The 24,081-nt window shown below is 49.3% G+C and overlaps 1 protein-coding gene across 3 annotated transcripts in view; it reads right to left on the reverse strand.

Moving 5' to 3' along the window:
* Positions 1–24,081, reverse strand: part of ASTN2 (astrotactin 2) — a 323,200-nt gene that overhangs the window by 216,586 nt on the left and 82,533 nt on the right. For all 3 annotated transcript variants that reach the window (XM_039720164.1, XM_039720165.1, XM_039720166.1), the window contains exons 4-5: positions 9,337–9,486; positions 1,115–1,222 (exon numbers count right to left, since the gene is read on the reverse strand). In XM_039720164.1, the coding sequence (XP_039576098.1) occupies positions 1,115–1,222; positions 9,337–9,486 (258 nt within the window). The remainder of the gene's footprint in view (positions 1–1,114; positions 1,223–9,336; positions 9,487–24,081) is intronic.

The following is a 24,081-nucleotide window of genomic DNA, read 5'->3' on the forward strand; positions in this document are numbered from 1 at the left end:
GAACTCAGGAATCCTCTCATCCTTTTCATCAAAAGCTCATTTTAAACATGGTGGTGATTTCTCTTGCTTCTAAAACACATAAAAAACAGACCCCAAACATATAAAATTGAAGGCCCACAGCCTTTGAGCAGGAACAACTGCAGCACACCCCTGTGCATGCGTGAGTTTATTCCTGTGCACAACCATCGAGCTGATCAGAGGTGTTGAGGCAATTTCACATTCAAATAAACACACTGGAAGCATTTATGGGAATGGCTCATCATGGAAACAAATGGGGCCTCGTGCTGCTGCGGTGGGCACCGAAATCTATCTGGCTGCCACGCTCTGCCGAGGCCCGGCTCCCCGCACAAAACAAATGGAGGGAGCAGACCCACTGTGCAATTTTTAAATTGCTTCCCAACGGAGTTATTTCCCCACAGTGATTTTTCAAACCCAGTAGCAGCAGCAGCAGCAGAACTCGTCCTCTCCTCCACCAAACAGCTCGGGCTGAGAGTCCCGAAAAAACCAATCCGGCGTGATGTGACAAGAGGAAATGCGGACACTAATTTCAAACTCCAGATGATATTTCAGTTTCTTGGCTTCTCTAACTCACAAAAAGAGCCTAAAGGGACTTGGGTCTACAAATCCCTGCCCCAACCCTCGTTTTGAATTTGTTCTTTTTAATTGCCTTTGTGCCAAGTGGAAGGCCAGGCAATTTTCATCCAATGAATGCTTTGCATGGGAAATAAAGGGCAGAAAACAGGAGTTTGGAGCAAGGAATTGCCAGGGTAACCATCCCTGACAGCTGCACCAGTGCCAGGATGAGGACAGACACAACCACTCCCCACCGGTGCAGCTTTGGGGAAGTGCCAGGGCATGTGGAGGGTAACTGATATTAGAAACCATCAAAGAAACCCAGAACCTCAGCAGCATCACTGGGAAATGGGATTTATGGCTCCTGCACTGTGCTGCATCACACAAACTACACATTTTGGGACGTGCTTACCACCACAGACTGGTGTGGCTGTCCTTTAGACTCGGGCAGTGTCAGACACCATCACCCACGGGACAGCCAAGGTGCTCAAGCATTTCTTTTCCCCTGGCACCAGTGTTCAACCACAGCGACCTTTCGTACCTTTGCTTCGCCTCCGGCTCCGATACTGCTCCGTGTAGAAGGTGAGCTGGGTTTCATCGTCTGCCTCTGAGCCAGAGTTGCCTTTGGCACGTCCAAACCCGATCCCACCTGCAGGCAATAGAGAGGAAAAAATCAGCCCTGGCAGCTGGGATGCTCAGGAGCAGGTGGAGCCAGGAGCTCCTCAGCAGAGCTGAGGATTTGGCCAGCAACCCCCACTCCTTGCTGAGGTTCTTTGCTTGGAGTCACCAGTAGTGATCAGGAACTTTTACCAGTCATTATTTCATCAAAAAATCAAGACCCCACAGTGTCCATAGTGATGTGAATGTAAGAAGACACTTCCTACCCTCAGAAATAAAAGCACAAATCTATTTCAAGAGATTTACAAAGAAAACCCCTGAGTGTGGCAGCTGGTCTCCCCAAGGACACCTGCATGATGAAATGCAGTGAATTTTAGCAAGGACAAATAGTACAGGGGAAATACAGCCCTTAGGGGGCACACATGACCCCCCTGAGTGTTTTTCCTGCTCCTCAGCACCCAATTGGCCCATCTGCTTCCCTGGTTTGCTGTGACAGCAGCATTCAGGATGGCAGGAGCAGGGCTGGCTCACGGTTCACCCGGCCTCCTCCTCTCCAGATATGGTGTGGGATGCAGCAGGAGCCCAGCTGGCTCCATCCCCAGACCCACCAAGAAGCAATGGATACTTAAAAAGCACCACAGACTCTAATTGGCAGAAGTCCTTCAATCTTTGCAGAGCTTAAAGCAAAGAGGCCTCTGGGGGTTGACAGTGGCCCTTTAAACTGCCATTAAAATATTTTACTGTTTTTAAAAAATCTTTTATTCTAGGCAGCAGCACAATTTCCCCATTTCTTGGCAGGAGAACAGAAAATGAGCGGTGCCTTCTGCCCTCTGAAATCCTTAATCACAGTGATGAGAGGTGGCTGGCAGGAGCCAGAGGGACGCCAGGAGCTCGGCACGTGGCTGCTGCCCTGGCCATGCCCTGACCTGGCCGGGCAGTGCCCTCCAGGGAAGTCTCAGCAGCAGGGCAGGAAGGGGCTCTGCTGGCTCCTTTCCTCCTGGAAGCAGCAGGAAGGGTCAGTGCTTGCACACAGCAGCATTTAGTGCTTGGGCAGCAGGGGGGTTTAAAGCTCCCAAACCATGACCCATCATCAGCCCCTCTTCAGCCACAAACACCACAAAAAACATGATGCACCCACACCAAGGGGTTTGAGAGACACAGCAGAGTGGTAAGTCTAATAAGACTTATTTGCATGAGTGAGGAAAATCTTAATTAACCTGGGCTTCTAACGCAGGCTCTTGGGCAACCAGCCAGGGCTGCAGCCCTGCTGCAAATCCCCTTCTCACTGAGCAGGGGCTGCTGCAGTGGCCAGGGCTGGGGGACAGACACCAGCTATGAGAGAGCCCCCCCACTGCTGAGAGCTCAGCACAGCCATTGCCCCTGCCTGGGAGAGGAGCTGGATGCTGCCTGTGCAGGTAGGACATCCCTCTGTCACCTTCCCATGCACCAGAACTGGCCCCTTTTGCACAGGCAGATGGCTGGGGTGGACAGAGGCACGACGTGGTGCTCTCTGTGCTGTCACACCCCTCTGAGGTGACCAGGCAGCTGGCACAGGCAGCAGCTGCTGTGCCAGCCCCCGGCCCAGCCCCCTCCGGCCACTCTGCGTTTGTGTGCCGGCTGCGTCTCCGTGATGGATGGAGCTGACATGTTAAATTACTCAGGCTGGATGTCTTCAGAGAGCTGGTGACAGCGATATTGCATTTTCTGATTACCCAGCACTGAGCAGGATGTATAAATACAGCAGTGGTGAGACCCGGCGCAGGTCCCCAGCCCGCAGAGGAAGCTTTTCCTCTGCCCCAACATGCAGTGCCAGAGGTCAGCCTGGCAGCACGAGCCTGGGGCACACACACGGCTGCCAGGGAGGTGCTTTTACACCTTCGTGCCATCAAGGATGCTGGACCACATCTCAGTGGTGGTTTTGAGGATCTCAGAACCCAGTTGAGGCAATCTGGAGGACACAGGGACACTAATCCTCAAGTAATCCTGCCACGAACCTAATTTCATGTTTAACTGGCCCCAAAATCTGACCAAATTAGCCCAGTGAGGCATTTACAACTGGGGCAATGCCTCCTTTTGCAGGTCCATTACCAGCCTGGGTCACAGGCTGCTCACCAGGGCCCGGGGCTGAGCATAAACATGATGGGGCCAAGGATGCTCATGGCAGAGAGCACCCACGAGCAATTACTGATGAACAAGGACAGTGTGCAGGTAAAGCCAAGCAGTCCTGCCTGCTAACATTCCCTTTCCTTCAAAAAGAGGGAGAAAAACACCCAGTATCAGAAAATTAAAATATCCTAATCACTGCAATTGGTTATAAACTGGAATAAGATGCTTAAAAGCACCTTATTCCAGTTTATAACCGATTGCAGTGATTAAGATATTTTAGTTTCCAGAGAACAGGGAAATGGCAATTTCGAAGGGCTGAGTATCAGTAATGCACTGGCAACTCTCTCCAGCAGCTCTCACAAGGAGGTACACCCTCTTTACACCCAGTTTACTCCTGCTTTTAAGACCGGAGAAAAAACAAAGCTACCCTTCCTCACCCAACCCATCTCCTGCCCAGCTCATTCAGCAGGCAGTGGGGCAGGCAGGGAAGGGGAGCTCAAGGAAGATGCTCTTGTTTCTAATCCTGTTTGCAGATTTACAAGCTCGTTAATCCCTTCAAATAGATCTCAGCTCAGGCAGGCGCCGGGGCAGGGCGCTTGTTCTGAGTGCAGCATTAATTTAGTGGGGAGCAAGGTGGGGTGCCAAGGCAAACACCTTGTTATGGTGTAATTAAAGATAGTCCAGTTAATGCAGAGTGGGGATAAGGAAATAAAATTCAGGAACCAGAGTTATCCCCAACGACTTTTTGTTAGCTGAAGCCACATGTATATTTTTAAAAGTGAGATTTTTGCCTTTAAAGAGGAAATAAAGAACAAACGTGACATTTTTAATCCTTTCCCTGAAGCCAGGAGGTCGTAGAACATCTCAGGGAAAGAGCTAGAGATGTAAAAGGAATCAAAACTGAGTTAAAATAAAGAAATAAGTAACAGTAGCTGTTTGGATAACTCCTATCTGAGGCCAAGCTGACCTCAGCTACTTAATTCTGCAAAGTTGGATGTTATAATGGAAGTGGAAGCTTAGTTTGTCCCTGGCGGTGCCACCTTGGGTGACATCTCTGTGATCTTTCTGCCCTGCAGCCACTATCAATGGAAAAAAAGATTCTCCACATCCTTTTCCTCCAGAAAAAGGGCAAATCCCCTGCACATACCACAGAATTCAAGACACACAACTTCCCTCATCGACCATGTTGGGTTCACCCCATTCCATGCTCACTCACCCCATGCAGTGTTGCCTTCTGGGGGTTGAACAAGGCCCTCTGTTCCCAGGCTTCCCAGGAGAAACTGGGTGAGGAATGCCCTTCCCAGCACAGCAGCAAAGTCCATGCATTAAGAGCTGGCAGGACAATACAATGAGCTACGTGGAAATTTTCAGTTCAATTAATTTAACCCCGAAAAGAGCGCCAGAAAACGGGTGGGGGAACAAAAACAAAAACCCCAAGTTTATCATAGAAAGGTAAATTAGATGCAGATTTAAGGAGAAGAAAAAAAAACCTCAAACATTTCCTTTTGAAACTTACCCAGTCAACACCAAACCCATAAAAGTATAAAGAAAAAAGGCCTTTAAAACAAACCACCCTGTGGCAGAGGTATGTTCACACACACTGGCTTCACATACAGCTGAAGAAAACTCTTCCTCCTCATCAATCTTCCCTCTTCCTTCTGTCTCCACACAAAACACCACCAGTGCAGGAGGTGCAGCAGCCAGGTGAGAGCTCCATGGGCTTCCACTGTGAAAAACTGGGATCATGCTGACCCCAGACAGCAGCCCTTGCACAGCTTTATTTTCACCAAGGACCAACTCAAAGAGCTGGGCATGATATCATGATTCAGGTGAGGTGAAAGCCCCCAGGTGAACTCCAGAAAAGCCTCACCAGCAACATGTGATGCTCCACAGACACCACAGGACACTCAGACAGGGCAAGGTGAAAGCAGAGGTGTCCTGGCAAAAGCAGGACCACGGATGAGCCCAGCTGAGCCCCAGCTCCTCCCTCAGGGACCTCTGGCTAACTCAGGGCACAGCCAAGACCTCCAGACCACAAGAGCTGCATCCCCTGCAGGCAGCACATCGTGTCTCAGGAGAAGGACCATGATGGGTTATTTCTTCCAAAATCCAGAGTGTTTTTAAAGCCCTGCCCCAGGAGAGGGCACCAGACCCCCTCTCTGCGCACAGCAGCCACCCCCAGGGCCAGCTCCCAGCCCGGGCTGGGCACACAGCTCGGTCCCTCAGCCAAAGCCACAGCTCAGCCCCTGCCCTGCTGCCTCTCCCCAGGGCATCGCTTCCCGGCTCTGGGGCAGCCAGGCTGGGATGCTCCGGGGCTGCGTTTCAGGATCAATAAACGCTCTGGAATGCAGCATCCTTCCCTCCAGGTCTGCTAGTCCCCAGCAGAGACTTCTTCCTTCCAGCCCAGCCCTCCCAGCCTCGGCTCTCTCCATCCTCGCTCTCCCTCAATTATTTATAAGCTCTGGATGTGCTTCACTCCATAGAAGTGTTTAGGGAGAAACGTTGTATGAAAGAGTCATTAGACAAAATAAAGTTATACGGCATTGTAAATAGAGAGGGTGGTGTGGTTTGGTGGTTTGTTTTGTTTGTTGTTTTTTTTTGGGTTTTTTTTTAAGTCAATCTACTTGGGAAAACAGCACCTTTCCCAGCACTGCTGGAAACACTCAGGGCTAAATCAGATTTAATGAGGAGCAATGGGCAGCAGCTTATGCACACTCAGACCTGGGAAGTAAAGCAAGGCAAAGTTTATCCCTGATTTGTTTCCCTTGGGCTGGGGATCAGGTTTGGATGGTTTATCCCATCCTGAAGCAGTAACACTCGCAAACCCTTTCAGAGCCTTTCCACAGAGGAGGAAATCCTTCTGCTATGTGCATTTCCTGCAGGGAGAGTGCTCCAACTGTAGGGCTTTGATGAGGTTAAACATTAATTAAATCAAACCACAAGAAAATAATTACACACATGCATCCATCAGGCTGACTTGTCACTACTCAGAAACAAAGTTGGATGCAAACCCCATCAGTGGAACTGTCATGAGGCCGTTAGAAGGAAATGAATGTATCCCAAATGGACAATTTCATTTAGGGGGAGGAAAAAACAACTCTTGTGGATTGCAATGGATTAATGAGGCAAAGGGCTTATGTTTGCAACTGGATGGAAAATGTAAACATCCCGAGTTGTGGTCTCATCCTTTACCCTGAAGGGCTGTTTGCACTTCAGCCACTTGCCTGCCGGAGGCACAGGTAACCACAGGCTGTAAAAACAAAACCTCCAACACAGAAGAAGCCAGGGAATGGGCAGGGAAAGGCATGGATCAGCCCAGCAACAGCACCCAGCCACCACCTCTACAAGGAAAAAGATATTTAAATTAAGAGGAAAAAATGATGGATGGGATGGGGCTGTGCAGAGCAAGATCTCTACTGGAGACATTGGGACTGTCTGGCTTTTGGGGGATTCCTGAGGACTGAGAGCTTAAAATCTCTTCTTTAGGCTGTGCTTGTGAAGGATCTCCATGGCTGAAGACACTGAGAGTCAGAGTCCCCTCTTGAAGCCCATGGGGTACATTCTGCCAAAGGCTTCTGACTCCTCACAGACTCTGGGCACAAAACAATCTCATTTTCTCATACTGAGGAAACCAGTGAGGAGAGATGGAGAGGGGTGCTCGTGTCCTGATAACCACTGACTTCCCACGGTCACTAACAGGCAGAGAAACCCTGGGGAGGTGGGAAATGGGGTGGGGGTGTCTCCAGAGACTGGGGACAAGCCAGGCTGGCTCAGGGCCACACTCTGCTCACACTCAGCCAGAGGCTCTGCCTGCAGCTGGGCACTGTGTCTCCTCCTAAGCCCAGCTGCAAGGATTAACTGACTTGTTCCATTAGTGACCAAAAAGCCTCTTACCTCCAGTTCAGAAATGAAATAAAAACACACACAAAAGAAAGTAAAAACAAAATTAAGAAAAAAAAAATTAAAAAAAAGAAAAAGAAAAAAGAAAATAGGCTGGAGCAGGGAATCAGGGCAACTTTCCCTGACAGTCCCTGTGGACCCCAAAGCACCCACACTAAAATCCAGAGACATGCATTTGAATAACTACTAGAAAACAAAACAAATAATTTAAGCCAGTTAAAGAGTCAGAACATTTTCTTCACACTAAGTAAATAATTTATGGGCAGAGCTATAATAAAAAAAAGCCCTCTCCAGGCCTGTATCGCAGGAAAACATATCAGGAATAAAAGATCGCATTTCAGACTCATAAATAAATGAAAAACAAAACCAAGAGTAAACAGAAAGAAAAGTATTTCCTTCCCAGCTCCCAGAGCTGACACAAAGACCCTCATTGCACTGTCCAAGGGACCTTCATCCCCATCACCCCTGAAGGCATCTGATATCTCCTCCTCCTCCAGAGATGGAGACCTGGACCTCAAAAGGCACAGCCTTTGTGTGGTACAGCCTTTAGATCCATGAATGCTGTGCTCCCACTCTCTGTGCAGCCCCTAAAGCCCCCAAGCATTGGGAAAGCTGAAAGAAGAGATGTCCCAATAATGTGAGTGACAGCCAAAATGAATTTCACCCATTCATGAAATTAAAACCTGACAAGAAATTATTTCATTGTGTTTCAACTGGGGCAGCTGACAGGGACTCTGGGCTTGCAGCAGGATCCCCTGGAGCGGACACAATGTGACACAACTCACAGGCACCTCCACCAGCCCACCCAGAGGATGCTGTGTGGGTTTTGTCCCTCTCTCATCCCACCACAGAGGAGCTCTGGTGTCCCCAGGCTCAGCAGTGAGGGTGAGGAGGCTCCCACCTTCCTCCCCAGCCAAGCTCCTCTGGCCATGGCTGATGCCTTGCTGTGGCTACCTAGAACAGAGGCTAGACAAGATGAAGACAATAAAGGTAGGTATTTGTAGTAATTACATATCCTCTGAACAGAGAGAGACATAGTTCTCTCCCAGGATTTTAGAAGCCGTGGGAAACTTAGAGAGAAGAATTCAAACAATTATTATCTCACTTTCTGTAACCATTGTTTATAGATATGATTCTCCAGGGTGTGCTATTTATAGTTCACCAATAGTGTGAGAGAAGATTCCTAAAGGCCAATCAGGTCTTAGGTCCACTGTTGTTTCTGTAAGAACTGTAGATTTCTAATAATAAAGTGTCTTTTCATGCCTTCTGATGATGGAGTCTCTGTATCACCCTTGGCTGTCCACAGTACCCCTTCAGTGATAGGTATTTATTAAAGGCCTTCAACAGCTACACCTTGGGCAGTCAGAAGCCTCCCAGAGGCTGCACCCAAGCTGGACAGTGGTCACGAGTTTTTCAGACAGATATAAATTTGGTCTATTTGCATATCAGGGATTAATCCTCTAATTACATCTTCAGGTGATGAAGTCATACACCCCCAATACACCCCCAATTCACTTTTGTTTGTACTTTTTGTGGTCTGACGCAGAAGGGTGTCCTTGGATCTCAGGCTTAGAAGGATTTCTTTGTCTGACCAAAACACGAAGACAGTTGCTAACACTTCATATGGAGTTTAGAGTCATACACTAACTCGGTACAGGATTTGTAAAACATAAAAGCTCAAATCCTAAGGCACCGTGGCCACATACCTCTGTCACTGTTATATTTTCTGGAAAAATCCCTTTGCCAGGATTTCTCTCCTAGGAAGCTGAGAAGCCTCAGAGAAAAAGGAAAATTATATTATCTGATTTGCTTCTCCTGTGTTTTGCTGCTTTGGAATGTGGTTTGGACATTGTTGACCAACAGGTGCATGTTTCATTGGTTGCATGTGAATTGTTTTTTACTGATTGCCCAATGATGACCAAGCTGTGTTGGACTCTGGAAGAGAGAGTCACGGGTTTTTCATTATTATCTTTTAGCCTTCTGTCTGTATCCTTTCTCTATTTATTATAGTTTAGTATCGTTTGGTATAGTATTCTTTAATATAATATAGACCATAAAATAATAAATGAGCCTTCTAAGAACACAGAATCAGATTCCTTCATTCCCTTCAGTGACGGGGAGCCAGCAATCACCACGTACCTCGGGGCCGGCTGCGGCGTTTCCGTCTGCCCACGGAGGTGCTGCGCAGCGCGGGCTGCAGCTGCCCGATCTCGATGGGCGTGTTGGTGCGGAAGCTCTCCTTGAACTTCTGCATCAGCGACTCCACTGTCTCCTGCGTCACCTCGGGAGCTGCAACACCAGCAAAGGGGCTGTGGTTACAAAGCGCCAGGGCCACCGTGTCCCCTCTGCCCCATTAAACCTTTCCTTGTGTAAGCTGGAGCAAGAGCTCTGCCAAGAACCTCTGACTTCACCCACAGGGACCCATCCGGCATTTTTCAGATCTTACCAAAGCCACCCATACTAGAAAATTGTAAGTTTACAGAAATTGTGTTCTCCGTGCTGCTTACCTGTTGGTATTATATTGCAAAAGTTCCATACTGTTGCCTCCTTATCACAAAAGTTTCATTCCTTCCTGGTGTTTTGTCATGGGCAGCTCTTCAGAGCACTAACTCTTTCTTCCTCACAAAGTAGCCAACTGACTCCAGTTCAGCCAACCCACTCTTTTACAGCACCCAGTGCCACACCAGGCCATGCAGCAGCTTCCCTTCCTTGTCCCTAAATCCCACATGTAGGACACAGTTTGTGGTGGTTGGGGTGGGGCTGGCCCAGCCTCATCCCCCGTGGCACAGCTGTGAGCAGCACTGACAGCAACGAGCCCTGGGATGCCCAGGTGTGCTGAGTAACCACCAAAGGAACAGAGGGCACACAGGGGCAGTGCATGAGCACGAGGGGGATAAAAGGTTGGGCTGAAGGACAAGAAGGGTGACACTTGCAGCATTCTGAGGAGGTATGAGGTTACTTTGTATGGGTTGAAGCTTTTTGAAATTGTATGGTGATACCCTGTGTATCATGGCTGTCTCAACTGTGTCATGTGCTGTGACACCCACAAGTGATGAGGTGATGTCCTCAGCCTCCCCAGGGTGCTTTTGTACCTCTCTGGGCTGCAGACATGGTTCTGAATTCTGCTGGGGCTTTTGGGAGAGGGAGAACCAGAGAGCAGATTGGGATGGCTCTGGAGAGGATCCCTCAACCCAGTACTGGGAGACAGAGGGAGAGCATCCACCCAGCGACATCAGGCAACAGAGAAACAAGGATCAAACCCCCTGCCTGAGTTAAGTGCCAGCAGTGGGAACCATTTCAGGAAAGCTACAGAAAGAGAGGGAGCTAAGGGACCAGCTGTGTAATGTCTTTGAATTTTCCAGTACCGGCTCCCCCAGGAACCACAGATCAAAGACAGAGCTCCCCAAAGCCCCCAACGTTTACGGTAGGCAGAGCTGAATCCTGCAGTGTCAGATGCCCCAGCAGCCAGCATCACAGGAGGAAAAAATATATCCAGAGCAGAGAAAGGTCTCCAAAGAGCACCCACTTCCATCCCCACAGCACACATCCCCCTGATGTGCCAGGGAAGGATGCTGTGGCAGCACTGGGGTGGCTCAGCCTCCTGCTGCCATGTTCACAGAGGGAAGCTCAACCCTGCAGCTCCCTTGCCCAGCAGAATGCGTGGCAGGGCTTCCCCTGAACAGATGGAGAGTTATCCAGACCTTGGGGCTGTGTGACACAGGACTCATGGAGGTGGAGCAGGGAGCTCTGGGGTGGCTTGCACAGCTGAGGCTTATTTACCAAAAGGAGGCCAGGAGGAGAGCACAGAGGGAGGAGGAGGAGGAGACCATGCCTTCAGCGAGGTCACAGCAGTCTCAGGGCCCTTGCTGTGCTGATGGGACCGTGGTGACTGTACCCATCTGGCCACCATGCTGGCACAGCCATCCTGAGGCAGCTGCTCCCACACCTGTCAGTGGAGCAAGCACCAAGAGGAGGGGAGGGGGGTCCCTCAGCCACTGGCTGTTTGGGATGATGTGACAAATACCACAGGAATTGGGAGCAAAGGGCTGGTGCAGCTCACTGCTCTGCACAGGTGTGCCAGCACATTGTTGGCTTCTTTGTGCCCTTGAGCTCAGGGGTTTGGGGAAAGGGAATCAGGAGGGAGAAGAGAAAAGTAAAGCAGGGGAGGAAAAAAAAAGGAAGGGGAAAGAAAAACAAATGAATGAAGGGAAAATGAGAAATTAGAAAAGACCCTTGTTGACATGATGTCAGCAGAAAGAGTTTGGCATGGGTGGGCAGCATAGGCAAAAACCCTCAGTGACAGGGGGTCCCTCGGCCGTTTGGGCTGATGCTACAAATACTGCAGGAATTGGGAGCAAAGGGCTGGTGCAGCTCACTCACAGGTGTGCCAGTAGATCGTTGGCTTCTCTGTGCCCTTGAGCTCAGGGGTTTGGGGAAAGGGAATCAGGAGGGAGGAGAGAAAAGTAAAGCAGGGGAGAAAAAAAAAAAAGGAAGGGGAAAGAAAAACAAATGAATGAAGGGAAAATGAGAAATTAGAAAAGACCCTTGTTGACATGATGTCAGCAGAAAGAGTTTGGCATGGGTGGGCAGCATAGGCAAAAACCCTCAGTGACAGGGAATCAGGAGGGAGAAGAGAAAAGTAAAGCAGGGGAGGAAAAAAAAAGGAAGGGGAAAGAAAAACAAATGAATGAAGGGAAAATGAGAAATTAGAAAAGACCCTTGTTGACATGATGTCAGCAGAAAGAGTTTGGCATGGGTGGGCAGCATAGGCAAAAACCCTCAGTGACAAATGAAAGACAGCAGAGCTTCAACTGTGTTGAGCATGAGGGGTGAAGGATGAAGGGAGAGCCCTTCATGCACTGCCAGCAGTGCCAAAAGGGAGAGAGAAGAGACCACTGCACCATAATGGAATGAGACAGCACTTGCTGGGGCTGTTCATCACATCCACGAGACAGACAGGCCACTGCAAACCAAACTGTCCTCTGGGCCTCCCCACAGCAGCCCTTGGAGATTCCAGCTGGTCAGAAAAGGATGGGAAGAAGCACTGCTGTGGGGTAGACAGTGGCTTTAATAATTTGCTTTAAGTACAGACCAGCCCTGAATTGGTCAGGCAGTTGGATTAAATGACCCTTATAGCTCACTTCCAGGTGAACTGTTCCATCCTACACAACCCTGCAAGCCCCACTGGACTGCCTGTGCTGATGGGGAGTCAGCCAGCAACTCCTGGCACCTCCACAGCTCCCACATGCTGCTCCCCAGCACGACCAGCACGACACAGCCACGTCAGCAGTGCCCAGGCACCAGCTCCTCCCAGCACTGCCCAAACATGACATATTCCAGAGGCGACAGCACCGTCCTCCCCTCCAGCACAGCTTGCCAAACGCCTTCTCTCCCCTCCCCAGCTTCCAGGATAAATCCACCCGGGCTGCTGAGCTCACATCTTCGTCACTGTGCTGAGAGATTCTCCATCCAGCCTGGCAGAGGTGGTGGGATCCACCCCGAGGTTTGGCACAAGGCTATGAACTCCATCTCCCCCCAGGAGCAGGGGAATCACGAGGCTCTCCAGCCCCCACAAAATCAGCTTCCCTCTCTGGCAGCACTTTAAGGACACAGCTGAAGGTCACCCTACCTTTGCAAAGCACAGCACACATTCCTGACGAACACCTCCCTCCTGTCCACCCCCATATTCTATTTGAAAAGTGATTTGCTCTCCTTATGGCTCCCCTATTCGTTTGCAAGTCTCCCACAAAACAATTCCTACCCAAAGCCATTCTCTCCTCCTTCCTTTCTGCTGGCACAAATTGCAGTGGGAAAATATGTTGTTTGGCTTAAAAATTACAACAACAACAACAACAAAAAAAGTAGTCATCAGCTGAACAATATGAGCAATGTTTGGGTAAAAATACATTGCAATGGAGATGGGAAGCAGCAGCATTCATTCCAGCACAGCCAGGAGAGCTTCACCCTCCCAGACACACTGGGTGGGTATGGGGGGCTGTTCTGGGGACATGCCACAAGCAGGACCTCACCATGCCAGGAGGGATTCCCCATCTCAGAGTCCCAGGCCTGGATCAGTGCAACCACTCACAAACCCTACTGGAGAGATGAACTATTTGTGAGCCCCCACCAGCTGTGCTTGGGTGTTGTCTCCACTATTCCAAGACATTCTCTAGGCACTACAAAGCCTCTCTGACTGTGCAACCTGTTCCCAGCCAGGAAGGCCAGGCAGTGATGGAAACACACCTTAGCTCTCAGGAAAAAGCTCTCAGATTTGTTGAAGTGTTTCAGTCCTCAGACGTGGCCTTGAGGACCTCAGTGGAGCAGCTTCTCCCCAAACCAGGCGCAAACCTCATGGTGCCATTGGGTGGTGGGAGAGCTGGACAGTCCTACAGCTTGGGGTTTGCATCTTATTAAAACAGAACAGTGAGGTTTATGGTCTGCAAAGGTGCCAGCTTCCATGAGCCTTAAAGTCTTTGGTGTCTGGCTTAAAGGTTCTTTTACTGGAGCCACAACCACCCGTGCTCTCCTCACACAGCACCTGCACTCCCACAGCTGCAGGAGGACAACTGGCAAGGCAACAGCAGCTTTTATCAGAGCTTCCCACACCAGGCATGGACTAAAACACATTTTTATAAAATACAGGTTTTTAAACATCTGGTTTTCCCATTCCTCTCTTTGATTTGTGGCTGTCAGAAGGCAAGTTATTGATCCCTCAATATTAACAGTGGCCACAACGCTCCCAGAGTTTCAGGGAGAGGAATAACTCCAGAGCGTCTCAAGAGCTGCTCAACTGAGCATTTTGCAACAAGACAAACTCAATCAAGGATTAAATGGAAAAAGTTTGGGCACAATTAGAAGCCACGGTTAGTGGGGTTTCTACCTCCTGACCTGCACGGTCATGTGGAGGACGCAGCCCCCTCACCTCAGACACTGGCTCTTCTCAAAGACTCTCCTGCCCTTTCACTGACTACTTCCAGTATTTTTCACATCTGCTTTTTCTAGGCACAGGGCAGGGGACTCTCCTGGGAACCACTGACTTGGGTTCTAAAGGTCTAATTCATCATCACATCCCTAACACACTGCGGGAACACCAGGAAAGTGCCAGTTTAATAACATTATAATTGTTTCCTCCAAATCAACTCCCTGATATTCAGCAAGCTCATTTTGATGTTTCTCGATCAATATTTTAGAAATTTGTGTTCCACAAAGTATTTCAAGAAATTGACTTTCTGATCTTATTTTGGAACAAGCATAAATTTCACAATACTGGAAGTTTTCCACATGGTGGAAACCCTGATTTCTCACCAGCTCTAAATAATGGGTGTTTGTTGCTTTTCGAAGCATGAAATAACTAACGGTGTTTGTTCTGAGACTGGGATGTGGACTGATTTTCAACAGTGCCACCCTGAAGGTACTGAGCTCCACAAAGCACAGAGCTTTAGTAGCATAAAATTAGGTAATTACACTGATGCTGATGTGATGACAGTGGGAGAGATTTGTACAACAGCTTTGCATGTACCCAGAGGAAAACACATCTGGGGAGCCACATCCTGCCACAGAGCACAGGAATATGGCAAAGGCAGGAGGAACACTGTGAACTTCACCTCTCCAGCCATCAAACCTGTCTTGAGCAGAAGAGCCTGTCCCCTTTGGTCCCCTGACCTCCAGCAGTCCATGTCAAGTGCCACTGTGTCCAAGAAACACAGGGAAGCTGCTGGTTGCATTCCACAACCAACTCAGGACACATGTATCAGTTTTACTTAAATACATAAACATATCTGCATAGATATAGTTTTATTCAAATGTATATCTCTATATATGGATATATATATACAAAAAAACATCAAAAGCAGAGATGAAGGAGGATCTGCAAATAGCTCTTTTATGAACTGGGGCTCTCACACACAGCAACAGAGGGAGAGAGGAACCCAGGAGCATTTTGAAAACAGCCTTGTATTCCATGTTGACTTTTTCTTTATTCTCTCTCCTGGCCCTTTTTGTTGAGTTTTAAAATATAGGCTGTATACATTTTTTTAGCACTGCTATTAATACATAGCTATTAATACACAGCTATTAATACATTAATAGATTATTATATACATTAATAAAGTAGTCGCTATAAAAATAGATCTTTATACGCAAAAGTCTGATTTCAATTGCAAATTGGAGGGGGAGGGAAGCAGAAGAAAAGATAAAGTTTTATTCAAGATGTCTCCTTTGAAGGAAACTGAACAAATGTACTTTCCTCCTTCATATATTCATGAGATGACTGCTTCCCTACCCTGTTCTCCACCACCCTCAGCTCCGGGCTCGGAGCCAGCACAGCCCTTATCTGGTACGAGGCAGGGGAAAAAAAAAGTCCTGATAGGATCAGAAGTTTTCAGTAGTTTAACAAATCTGGGAAAAAGTCTCCATTGGGTTCTAATAAAGCTTTAGGAGCGTGACGGGAACAGGGATGCTGGGAAAGGCTGGTGTGCAGTGGGGAGGGATGGAGAACAGCATCCTGCAGTTGGGACAGGGACCCCAGGGCACCCCAAAACCCTTCTGGACATGCACCCACTCTTTGCTTTTCACCTTTATTGCCAAGCTTTGCCATTTCCCCCATCTGCATGGAGCAGGACAGAACATCTGCAGCTGCCATGCTCACTGCAGCTGGCAGGATCCCCATCCCGCTGGGAAGGGATGGGCAGAGCCGGAGCCCACGGCAGCACCCACCCGGCACCGGCTGTCCTGACCCTTCTTCATCCTCTCTCCAGTCACGGCGCTCAGTCACTTCCCAGCTAATTGCCTCCACTCATGTGTGCAAACTCACCGTTTACGGGAAATGTCACGGAATGTTAATTTCATTCGGAATGCGCTTCCATGTTTTTATGATGGGAAATGAATAAGCATTGTATTAATAGCACAATTTCCAACTCCAGCCGCAGTCGTGGCCCCGTGGATGGATGCTGTGAGTTACTCATCACCCTGCACCTTCCCTGCCTCTCCAGCTCCCTCCTTTCCCTCCCCCTCTCTTCCCCCACTTCTCCTGTTGGTAATTAAGATAATGCAGTGTAATTATAAACATATTAGGAAAGATCAAACACTGAAGAGCCGTGGTCCGACAGTCCCGCCTCTGCCTCACACCTCTGCCTGGAGAGCACCTCCCGAAAACTGATGGGTCCCTGCACTCCTGGGGCTGCTCCAGCTGCTCCTTCCCAGGAGCTGTTTCTGGCCAGGCAACCCTCAGCTCTTCAACAGGGCAAAGACTTTCTAGCACACCACTTCCCTAATATGCATTTATTTCTTTATCCTCTTTGTCCAGCAAAGAAAAACTTTTGGTGGTGGGGTGCTGCCTCATCTCCCTGCAGGCCAGCACTGAGGAGGTCCAGTCCAGCAGAGACTCCATTTCCCATTTTTTCAGCTCTAATAAAACCCTTAACTTAGGGTTTTTTTTTACGAGACATCATAACTTTTTTGCTTAGGCAGCCAGCAGAGAGGATGAGGGAAGATGGGCAGACCCTCAGTATCAGCTAATGCTCCTCAAGTTATCAAATAATTGAAAAGTTAAATAAGAACCCTCTGCTCTTCAACAAGGCAAAGACTTTCTAGCACACCCCTTCCCTAATATGTACAGGGCATTTATTTCTTTATCCCCTTTGTCCTGCAAGGAAAAACCTTTGGTGGTGGGGTGCTGCCTCATCTCCCCGCAGGCCAGCACTGAGGAGGTCCAGTCCAGCAGAGACTCCATTTCCCATTTTTTCAGCTCTAATAAAACCCTTAACTTAGGGGTTTTTTTTACGAGACATCATAACTTTTTTGCTTAGGCAGCCAGCAGAGAGGATGAGGGAAGATGGGCAGACCCTCAGTATCAGCTAATGCTCCTCAAGTTATCAAATAATTGAAAAGTTAAATAAGAACCCTCTGGAGGAAGCTTCCCGATTTGGTGCTAATGGGCACATGGAACAGTCGGGGCTAATGTTGCGTGGAGGAGAGACACTGTCTCCAGAGCACAGAGATTACCTCCAGCTCCCTCCCTCCACCACACAGCTCCTGCAGCTCTGCAGAGCCAGAGGAGACACTGCCCCATGGAGCCAGCTGGGGTGGGGGCTTGCTGAGGGCAGGAAAAGGTCCCATCCCCATCTGTCTGAGGAGCCACTGCTGGGGGACAAACCTGGCGGCAGCAGCACTTTGTTAAGTGAGTGTGAGCAAGTGCCAGCACCCCAAAGGATGGACGTGGGCAGGACAGGGCTCCAGGAACACCCACAGCTTGCCAGTATGGGTGGGAAATGTGCCACAGTGGCCCCTGGCCAGTCTCTACCGCTACCCAACTCCGTGCTCAGGAGCATCGTGCAGAATGAACTTTTTAGTCAGAAAATACATTTCCTCTGCCCAGCGGACAAGGTGACATTTTTCACAGTACTGACAGTGCTGTGCCATGTGTCAAGATGAATGAGGGAGTGATGCCAACGCACAGGGGAAGGACAAACTACCAAAATCTCTCAATGTGGCCAGGAGATTCAGCTCCAAAAGCAGCGCCAAAAGGAACAACAACCTCCTGCACTGGGCAGCACATGGGTGGAGACAGCAGGCAGGAGAGAATGAGCTGAGAGCTGGTTTGTTAGCTGAGGAGAAGACCTGGGAACACCCAAAAAGCCCAGGATATCAAAACCAAACCTATTCCAAGCCACGCAGGTGAAGTGAGGCTGAGCACTGCCACACTCACGGGACCCAGTGGGAGAGTCGCAGCAAACGCCATAACTCAGCGGGGCCGTCAGAAAGGATTGATTTGAAGCACCTTGTTAATAAGTTTCCTCTCCCACTGGTCCTTCAGGGAGGTCAGTGCCTAATGATAAATGGGACTGGAAGGTGCCTGCAGACCCAGTATCAGCACAGGTGCCCAGCCTCAATCCATCTTCCTTAGGAGCCAGCTGACAAAACTGTCTCGGTGCCGCAGCCAGGTAAAACACAACCGATGGGAAGAGGACACGCAAACAGAGTGAAGAGGTGGTGCTGCAGCTGCCCTCCCTGCTCCCTTCTCCATAAAACCCACAAGTCTGGGATGGAATGATGGGGGAAAATCTCCACACGCCAACTGGTGGAGCCACAATACCACTAAAAGGCAAGGAAAAAAAGGGCTGAGTGCTGTGGTGTAAAACAAACCCATCACTCGTTCAGGTGACAGCATCCAGACAAGCCTCAGCTCTGAGCCCCACATCCCCAGGGCTGAGTCCTAACCAGCATCTATGCACTTCCAGTAGAAATGGGGAACGTTGTGGAATTGTTCTCCTTCATCCCACATCCTCTTCTGATCAGTCTGACTTCAGAAACCAGTGGCAAGTTTTCAATCCATGCTGATTCCATGAAAGCACTATCCCTGGAAGTGTCCAAGGCCAGGTTGGATGGAGCTTGGATCAGCCTGGTCTAATGGAAAATGTCCCTGCCCATGGCAGGGGATTGGAACCAGATGATCTTTTAGGTTCCTTTCAGCCCAAATCATTCCAGGATTCTGTGACAGGCCTGGTCAGAGCTGAAGCTCTCCCAGGTCCTCTGCATTGCACACAAGATGCAACCCAGCTGAGAAACTGAGGAGAGGCAAGGACACCTGAGATCCCCCAAGGCAAGTAAACAACCATCTTTTTTTTTTTTTTTTTTGATTTACCATCAGGGGAAGAAAAAGAGAAAAAAAAAGAGTCATCTTGAAGCTAATCTTGGTCAACAACTGTCCCACAGCCCAGCTACACTTTTAAATAATGTAGTGCTTTATCAAACATTCATAGTGATGCACAAAGTGACGAACAATGTGTGCCTGGCATTTATATAAATATAGCTCCTGATGGCTTATTTTCCTTGGACAGCCAACACTTCACAGCTTATCTTCTGTGAGCTTGTGATTTCGCCTGGATGGAAAACACTTTGGACACCTGGGGAATCAGGACTACTGCACATGAAACTGCCATGACATCCCCACTGGGCATCTGCAGCCCCAAAAAACTCCACAAAATTCCTCATTCAAGAGCTACTGCTGACTTGAGGTGCCAGAAGTCACCCAGCTCTGGCTGGAAGAGGGGCAACCAAGGGTATTTCTTCAACTTGGGATATTGTGGAGTGTCAGGGTGAGACCAGTCCAAGCCTTGCAAAGCATCCAGACTTCACAAATCCAGCATCTCTTCAGGATGCTCAGCAAAACGCTGGCATAATAAACCACTCTGTTTCTGTTCCAGTCCCTATGGCCCCATCGAAAGCCACTTTTCCAGCTGCTTCTTCCCTCCTTTGTCTCATTAAATTAATGAGCAGGTTGTAGCAAAGAGAGGGCAGAAAAACATTAAAACTTCTCAGGAGCCCACCCCACCAGCCTCTTCTCCACAGCAACAGTTGCCATGGGCCAGGAAGAGCCCTGGCTGACCCTAGGTGTTTACACCTTAATTAGTCATTAAGCATGGGCCACAAAACCCATGAGCCAGAGGTTGTGCGGCCAGCAAAAAAAGTCCAAAACCCCAGGAGCTTCCCTGTCCCTCCTGTGCCATTCTTAGAGGCAGGAGTATGTAGGATATAGCCCTTGTGGGAGAGATGTCCTGAGTGTGCTCCCACACATCTGTGATGTGCTTTGATCCACATCCTTGGGGGTGTAAGGGAGGGGAACTGTGTCCCACAGCCCCACCATTCCCTCCCCTCACACTGTCCCCCAACACTGGGGAGGACAACCCACATTTGGGGTGGAGGTAACCATTTCAATGGGATGATCAAAACAAACCTAAAATTCCAGCCTGGCACCTCTCCACTGAGATCTCCAAAGACAGTTAATACATTAATATATTAATTATGACTGTGTTTATCTCTGCAAAGCACAGCTTTTCCCTGGCAGGTCAGGACATTGTCAAATCCACACTGAAGCCTGAGCTGGCATCACCACAGAACCAAAGACCCAATGGCATGGCTGGTGTAACCTCTCTAACTGGGGCCCTCATTCCCTTCATTAATACATTCAATTCAGTTACAATTGAACATGCTGGGCTTGAAAACAGCTTAAATGTCTCTCTTAACTAGAGACACTTTCTAAGCATGTCTGGAAGTGCTTCCCTAAATTAGGAGCCAATTCCTGCCCTGTCAAGCCCCCACCATTTTTTTTTTTCATTTCTTTTAAGCTGAAAGTTGCAGCTGTTTTTTTTTTCAGACAGGACTAGAGGACTGTGAAAAACCACTTTTCACTGGCAAGCTATGAGAATATACATTTTCAAAGGTCCCTATAAATTACAGAAAGAGTTGGCTGGGATTAGAGCTGGGAAAAGCTGATCACGTACAAAGAGGGTCATGATCCCATCAGGTCACGGGGAAGAAGAGCCCCAAGACACATCAGATGCTGGCCTGACGCAGTGTCCCATTTTAGCCTGCAGCCCCAGCAAACGTTAAGCCATCACTTTATTTATTAAAGGCTCAGAAAGCCTCTGGTTAATGCTGGGAATCAGGGTGGAACTGCAGCTGATTCCTCGAGCCAACAGCAGACAGGGGCTCCCAGCCCCAGGATGCACCAGGGATGGCACACCTTGGCACAGCCATGAGCCCAGCCAGGCACCAGTGTCCCCTCAGGGACACCAGGCTGTCACCTCAAGGACACCATCATCAGGCCAGACATCTCAGTCCTGTTGCCTGAGTGCTCTCCTTTCTCCAACATGGAAAGCAGCACCATCACCCGTCCATTGTGAGGGCGTCACCCCCAACTCACACCCATCTCCAAGACACTGCAGAGCTCAGATATTTGCAATGAATGGCAACTCTAGGGAACAGCTTGACTCCCTGCCCTCCTCATGCACAGCTCAGCCCCCAAAATGCCCCTTTCCACAGCCCCAACCTCCTGCCCTCCAGCCACAGCACTGCCTTACTTCACCTCAGAGGAGTCTCCACTGGAAGAAAAAAACAATTCTGAGATGCAGCCACCAGAACAGCTACTCCAGTGCTGGTGGGGGGCATAGGAGGCTCTCTCTTGCCATCATCAGGATCCTTCCCCTGCTTTTTGCTGTTACCTCAAAGCCATTTGTCTTCCCTGCCTAAATCCCTTCTCCCACAGTTCTCCTGGGCTGCACCACCCAGAGCAGCTTGGCTGTGAGGCTGGGGGGACCACAAGCCCTGATATCAGCAGTTCCCAATATTTCCTTATGCTACCCTTCCTGCTGTCTGGCTTGGCTCCCTCTCCAGCCCCCAGATGAGGACTGGACCATTGAATGACAGGCCAGAGCGGCTATCAGAGCAGCTGATAGTGTGGAGCTGGATCCACATCTCCAGGTGCACTCTAGGAGCCAGACCATCTTTCAGGAATGCTCAAAAGCATCTCACTACCACTGCTGAGAAAAGCAGCCATGGATTAAGTAAGAGAAACTTCAGAGGTTTACCTGAGCCAACACAGCAGGGGAGAAGTAACTCCAGGAGAGGAATTCAAGATGAGTGCCCAACCACACCTTTGATATGCCCATGGTATTAATCATTGGAACCATCAGTAATAAGTCCTGTCTCCTGTCTAGACTTGGAGGCCATACCCAGACTGCAGAGCCTGTGAAGCCAGCACAAAGGCCTGCTTGAAATGTTCTTTTTTCAAACATGAAAGAATCTGAGAAATAAAGATGGGTCCTTTGTTGCAGGAGTGGAATTGCAGACAGTCGATTTTCAAGTCTGATTTCTCCTCACTTTTCACCAGGCAGAAGTTCTATTTCTTGCTGATCCTTAAGAGATTTGGTTTGGCAAAATCTCTCTGAGGAACTTGTGGTAATCCCATACTGAGGCTGCTGGACTTTACCTTTGTTTGCCAGCTCCATCACTGTGTATCCAGTGCATCCCAGACAGGGATGGAGCAGAGCCACCTGCAATGGACTGGGGCCCAAAGTGCCTCCAACAGGACTGATGGACAAAAGCAAAGGTCTCCTGCTGCTGTAGGATGAAGCTGTGTTTGTGAGGATGAGAGCTGTGTATATTAAAAGAGAAAAGCACATGAGGAATTCCCGAAGGGATGGAGCTTGAAGCCATCTGCTTGGGAAAAGCAGGAGAGCAGAACTCATGAGGAGCATGGACTGGAAACTCCACAGTGAAGTGAGGACAGAGGCGGTGAGGAAGTGACAACATCTGCACAAATGTACCCAAATTCCCATAATTACTGAACCACATGTACATACTGGGGCTGAGTTCAGAGAGGGAGGGTCTCCAAAGCAAAGACTAAGACCCCAGAAACGGCACCTCACACCAGCAGACCCCACTTGGCACCATGCACACCCACTGAGCACAAAACCCTAGAGACCTTTTAATTGCCAAACCCACGAGGAGACAGAGTAGTCCCTGCTCCATCCCAGCTCAAGGGATCCTTCTGGATAATTAGGACAGCCTGGCTATTGCTTCCTGCCTCGCTCCATTTCATTTTATTATTAGTAAAAAAAAAAAAAAAATACTACTTTTCTACTTTTCTTCCTAAACTGACTTGGATTTTTCTTCTGTCTAAATTCATCTGGGCTCTGTACAATGTCACCAGGTCAGCTTGTGCTCCTGCTGCAATTCTAATTTTGTCAGCTTTACATTTTCTAGGCAGTTGGGAGATTTTTCTTTCTTTGCTCTTTTTTTTTTTTTCCCCCCAAGTCAAAAATGATTTTGCATAACAGTAATAACGTTAATGGCCCTGCACACTGCATCCAGATTACAACTGCAGCTAGGGAGAAATAAACATCTCATCTTTGCCCTGCTGTTTATCTCCCCACAGCAGAGGCTGGTATCAGGTCAGAACCTGTAATTTCATTAACTTTATCACTCAGACACGCTTGTTGCTAGATGTCATTATTCAGCACATCACTCCTGTGTTTTGTTTGTGCTGGGATTCACTTCAGATGCTCTGCCACCACACGGGAGCATCCCTCCCATCCACATCACTGCCTGAGCTGGGGAGGAAAGTTTGGCTTGCTGAGCCGTGATCTGCAAAACATTTGTGCTGCTCAGGCCCCCTGGGCAGGGACTGCATGGAGCAGAGCCATGCAGAGCAATTCCCTGCCTGATTCCCTGACTAGATACATCCAGAAGTGGTGAATAAAAAAACCTCACAGAAAGAAAAATTGACCCAGCAGCCACCAAGCGTGGGGTGTGCAAATCCCGTGATGGGCAGAGCACAGCCCAGCACCCGCAGTCAGTCAGTGCCCAGCACAGGGGGGAGGCTGCAGCACAGGCAGGTGGAGGGTGAGCAGAACTGCTCCATCTCCACTGGATTTGCCATCCCTGGTAATTAATGCTGGGAAGTGACACTTGAAAGAGCCTGTGCTGACAGCCCCTGTGACGACAGCGTTTGGAGCCCGCTGACAGGTCCCAGCTGATGTCTTATCACAAGGCAGCTCAGCAAGAGCAGCGAGGAGAGCCTTTCCCACGGGAGCTGGTGGATTCCCTGGGATGCAGGCACAGCTCCACACCCATCCCCAGTGACCACAATGAAACCTGGCAGTGCCAGCTGGGCACCAGGGAAAGGCTGATCTCATTGTGGCACTACAGCCACGCTCCAGCTGGGTGTCCCTTAAAGCCTCCACCTTCAATCCAGCTGCAAAGCCATGCCCAAGCAGAACTGGTTTCCAGTCCCTGGGGATCTCCAGGCACCTGGTATCTGTAGCTTCTTCACCCCTCATGCCCCATCCCCACAGGAATCCAGCTGTGACTGCTGCTCGTGTGCAGGCCAAAGCAGCAGGGAGCAGCATGTCTGAGTCACCACGTTTCCCCTGCATGTGCCATCAGGTCAGAGTGGAAAGCCCACAGCACATCTATTTATATCTGCAGTCTAGAAACCCTAGATCTGAGCCACAGCCACCTCATCCTGGGCAATCCAGGCTCTAAGCAGCTTCAGCAGAGAGGAGGAAGCAACACAAACCGTAGCTTGGCTCCTTGAGCAGAGCC

Source organism: Passer montanus, unplaced genomic scaffold (assembly GCF_014805655.1).
Source record: "Passer montanus isolate IOZ18808 unplaced genomic scaffold, ASM1480565v1 scaffold43, whole genome shotgun sequence".
NCBI lineage: Eukaryota > Metazoa > Chordata > Aves > Passeriformes > Passeridae > Passer > Passer montanus.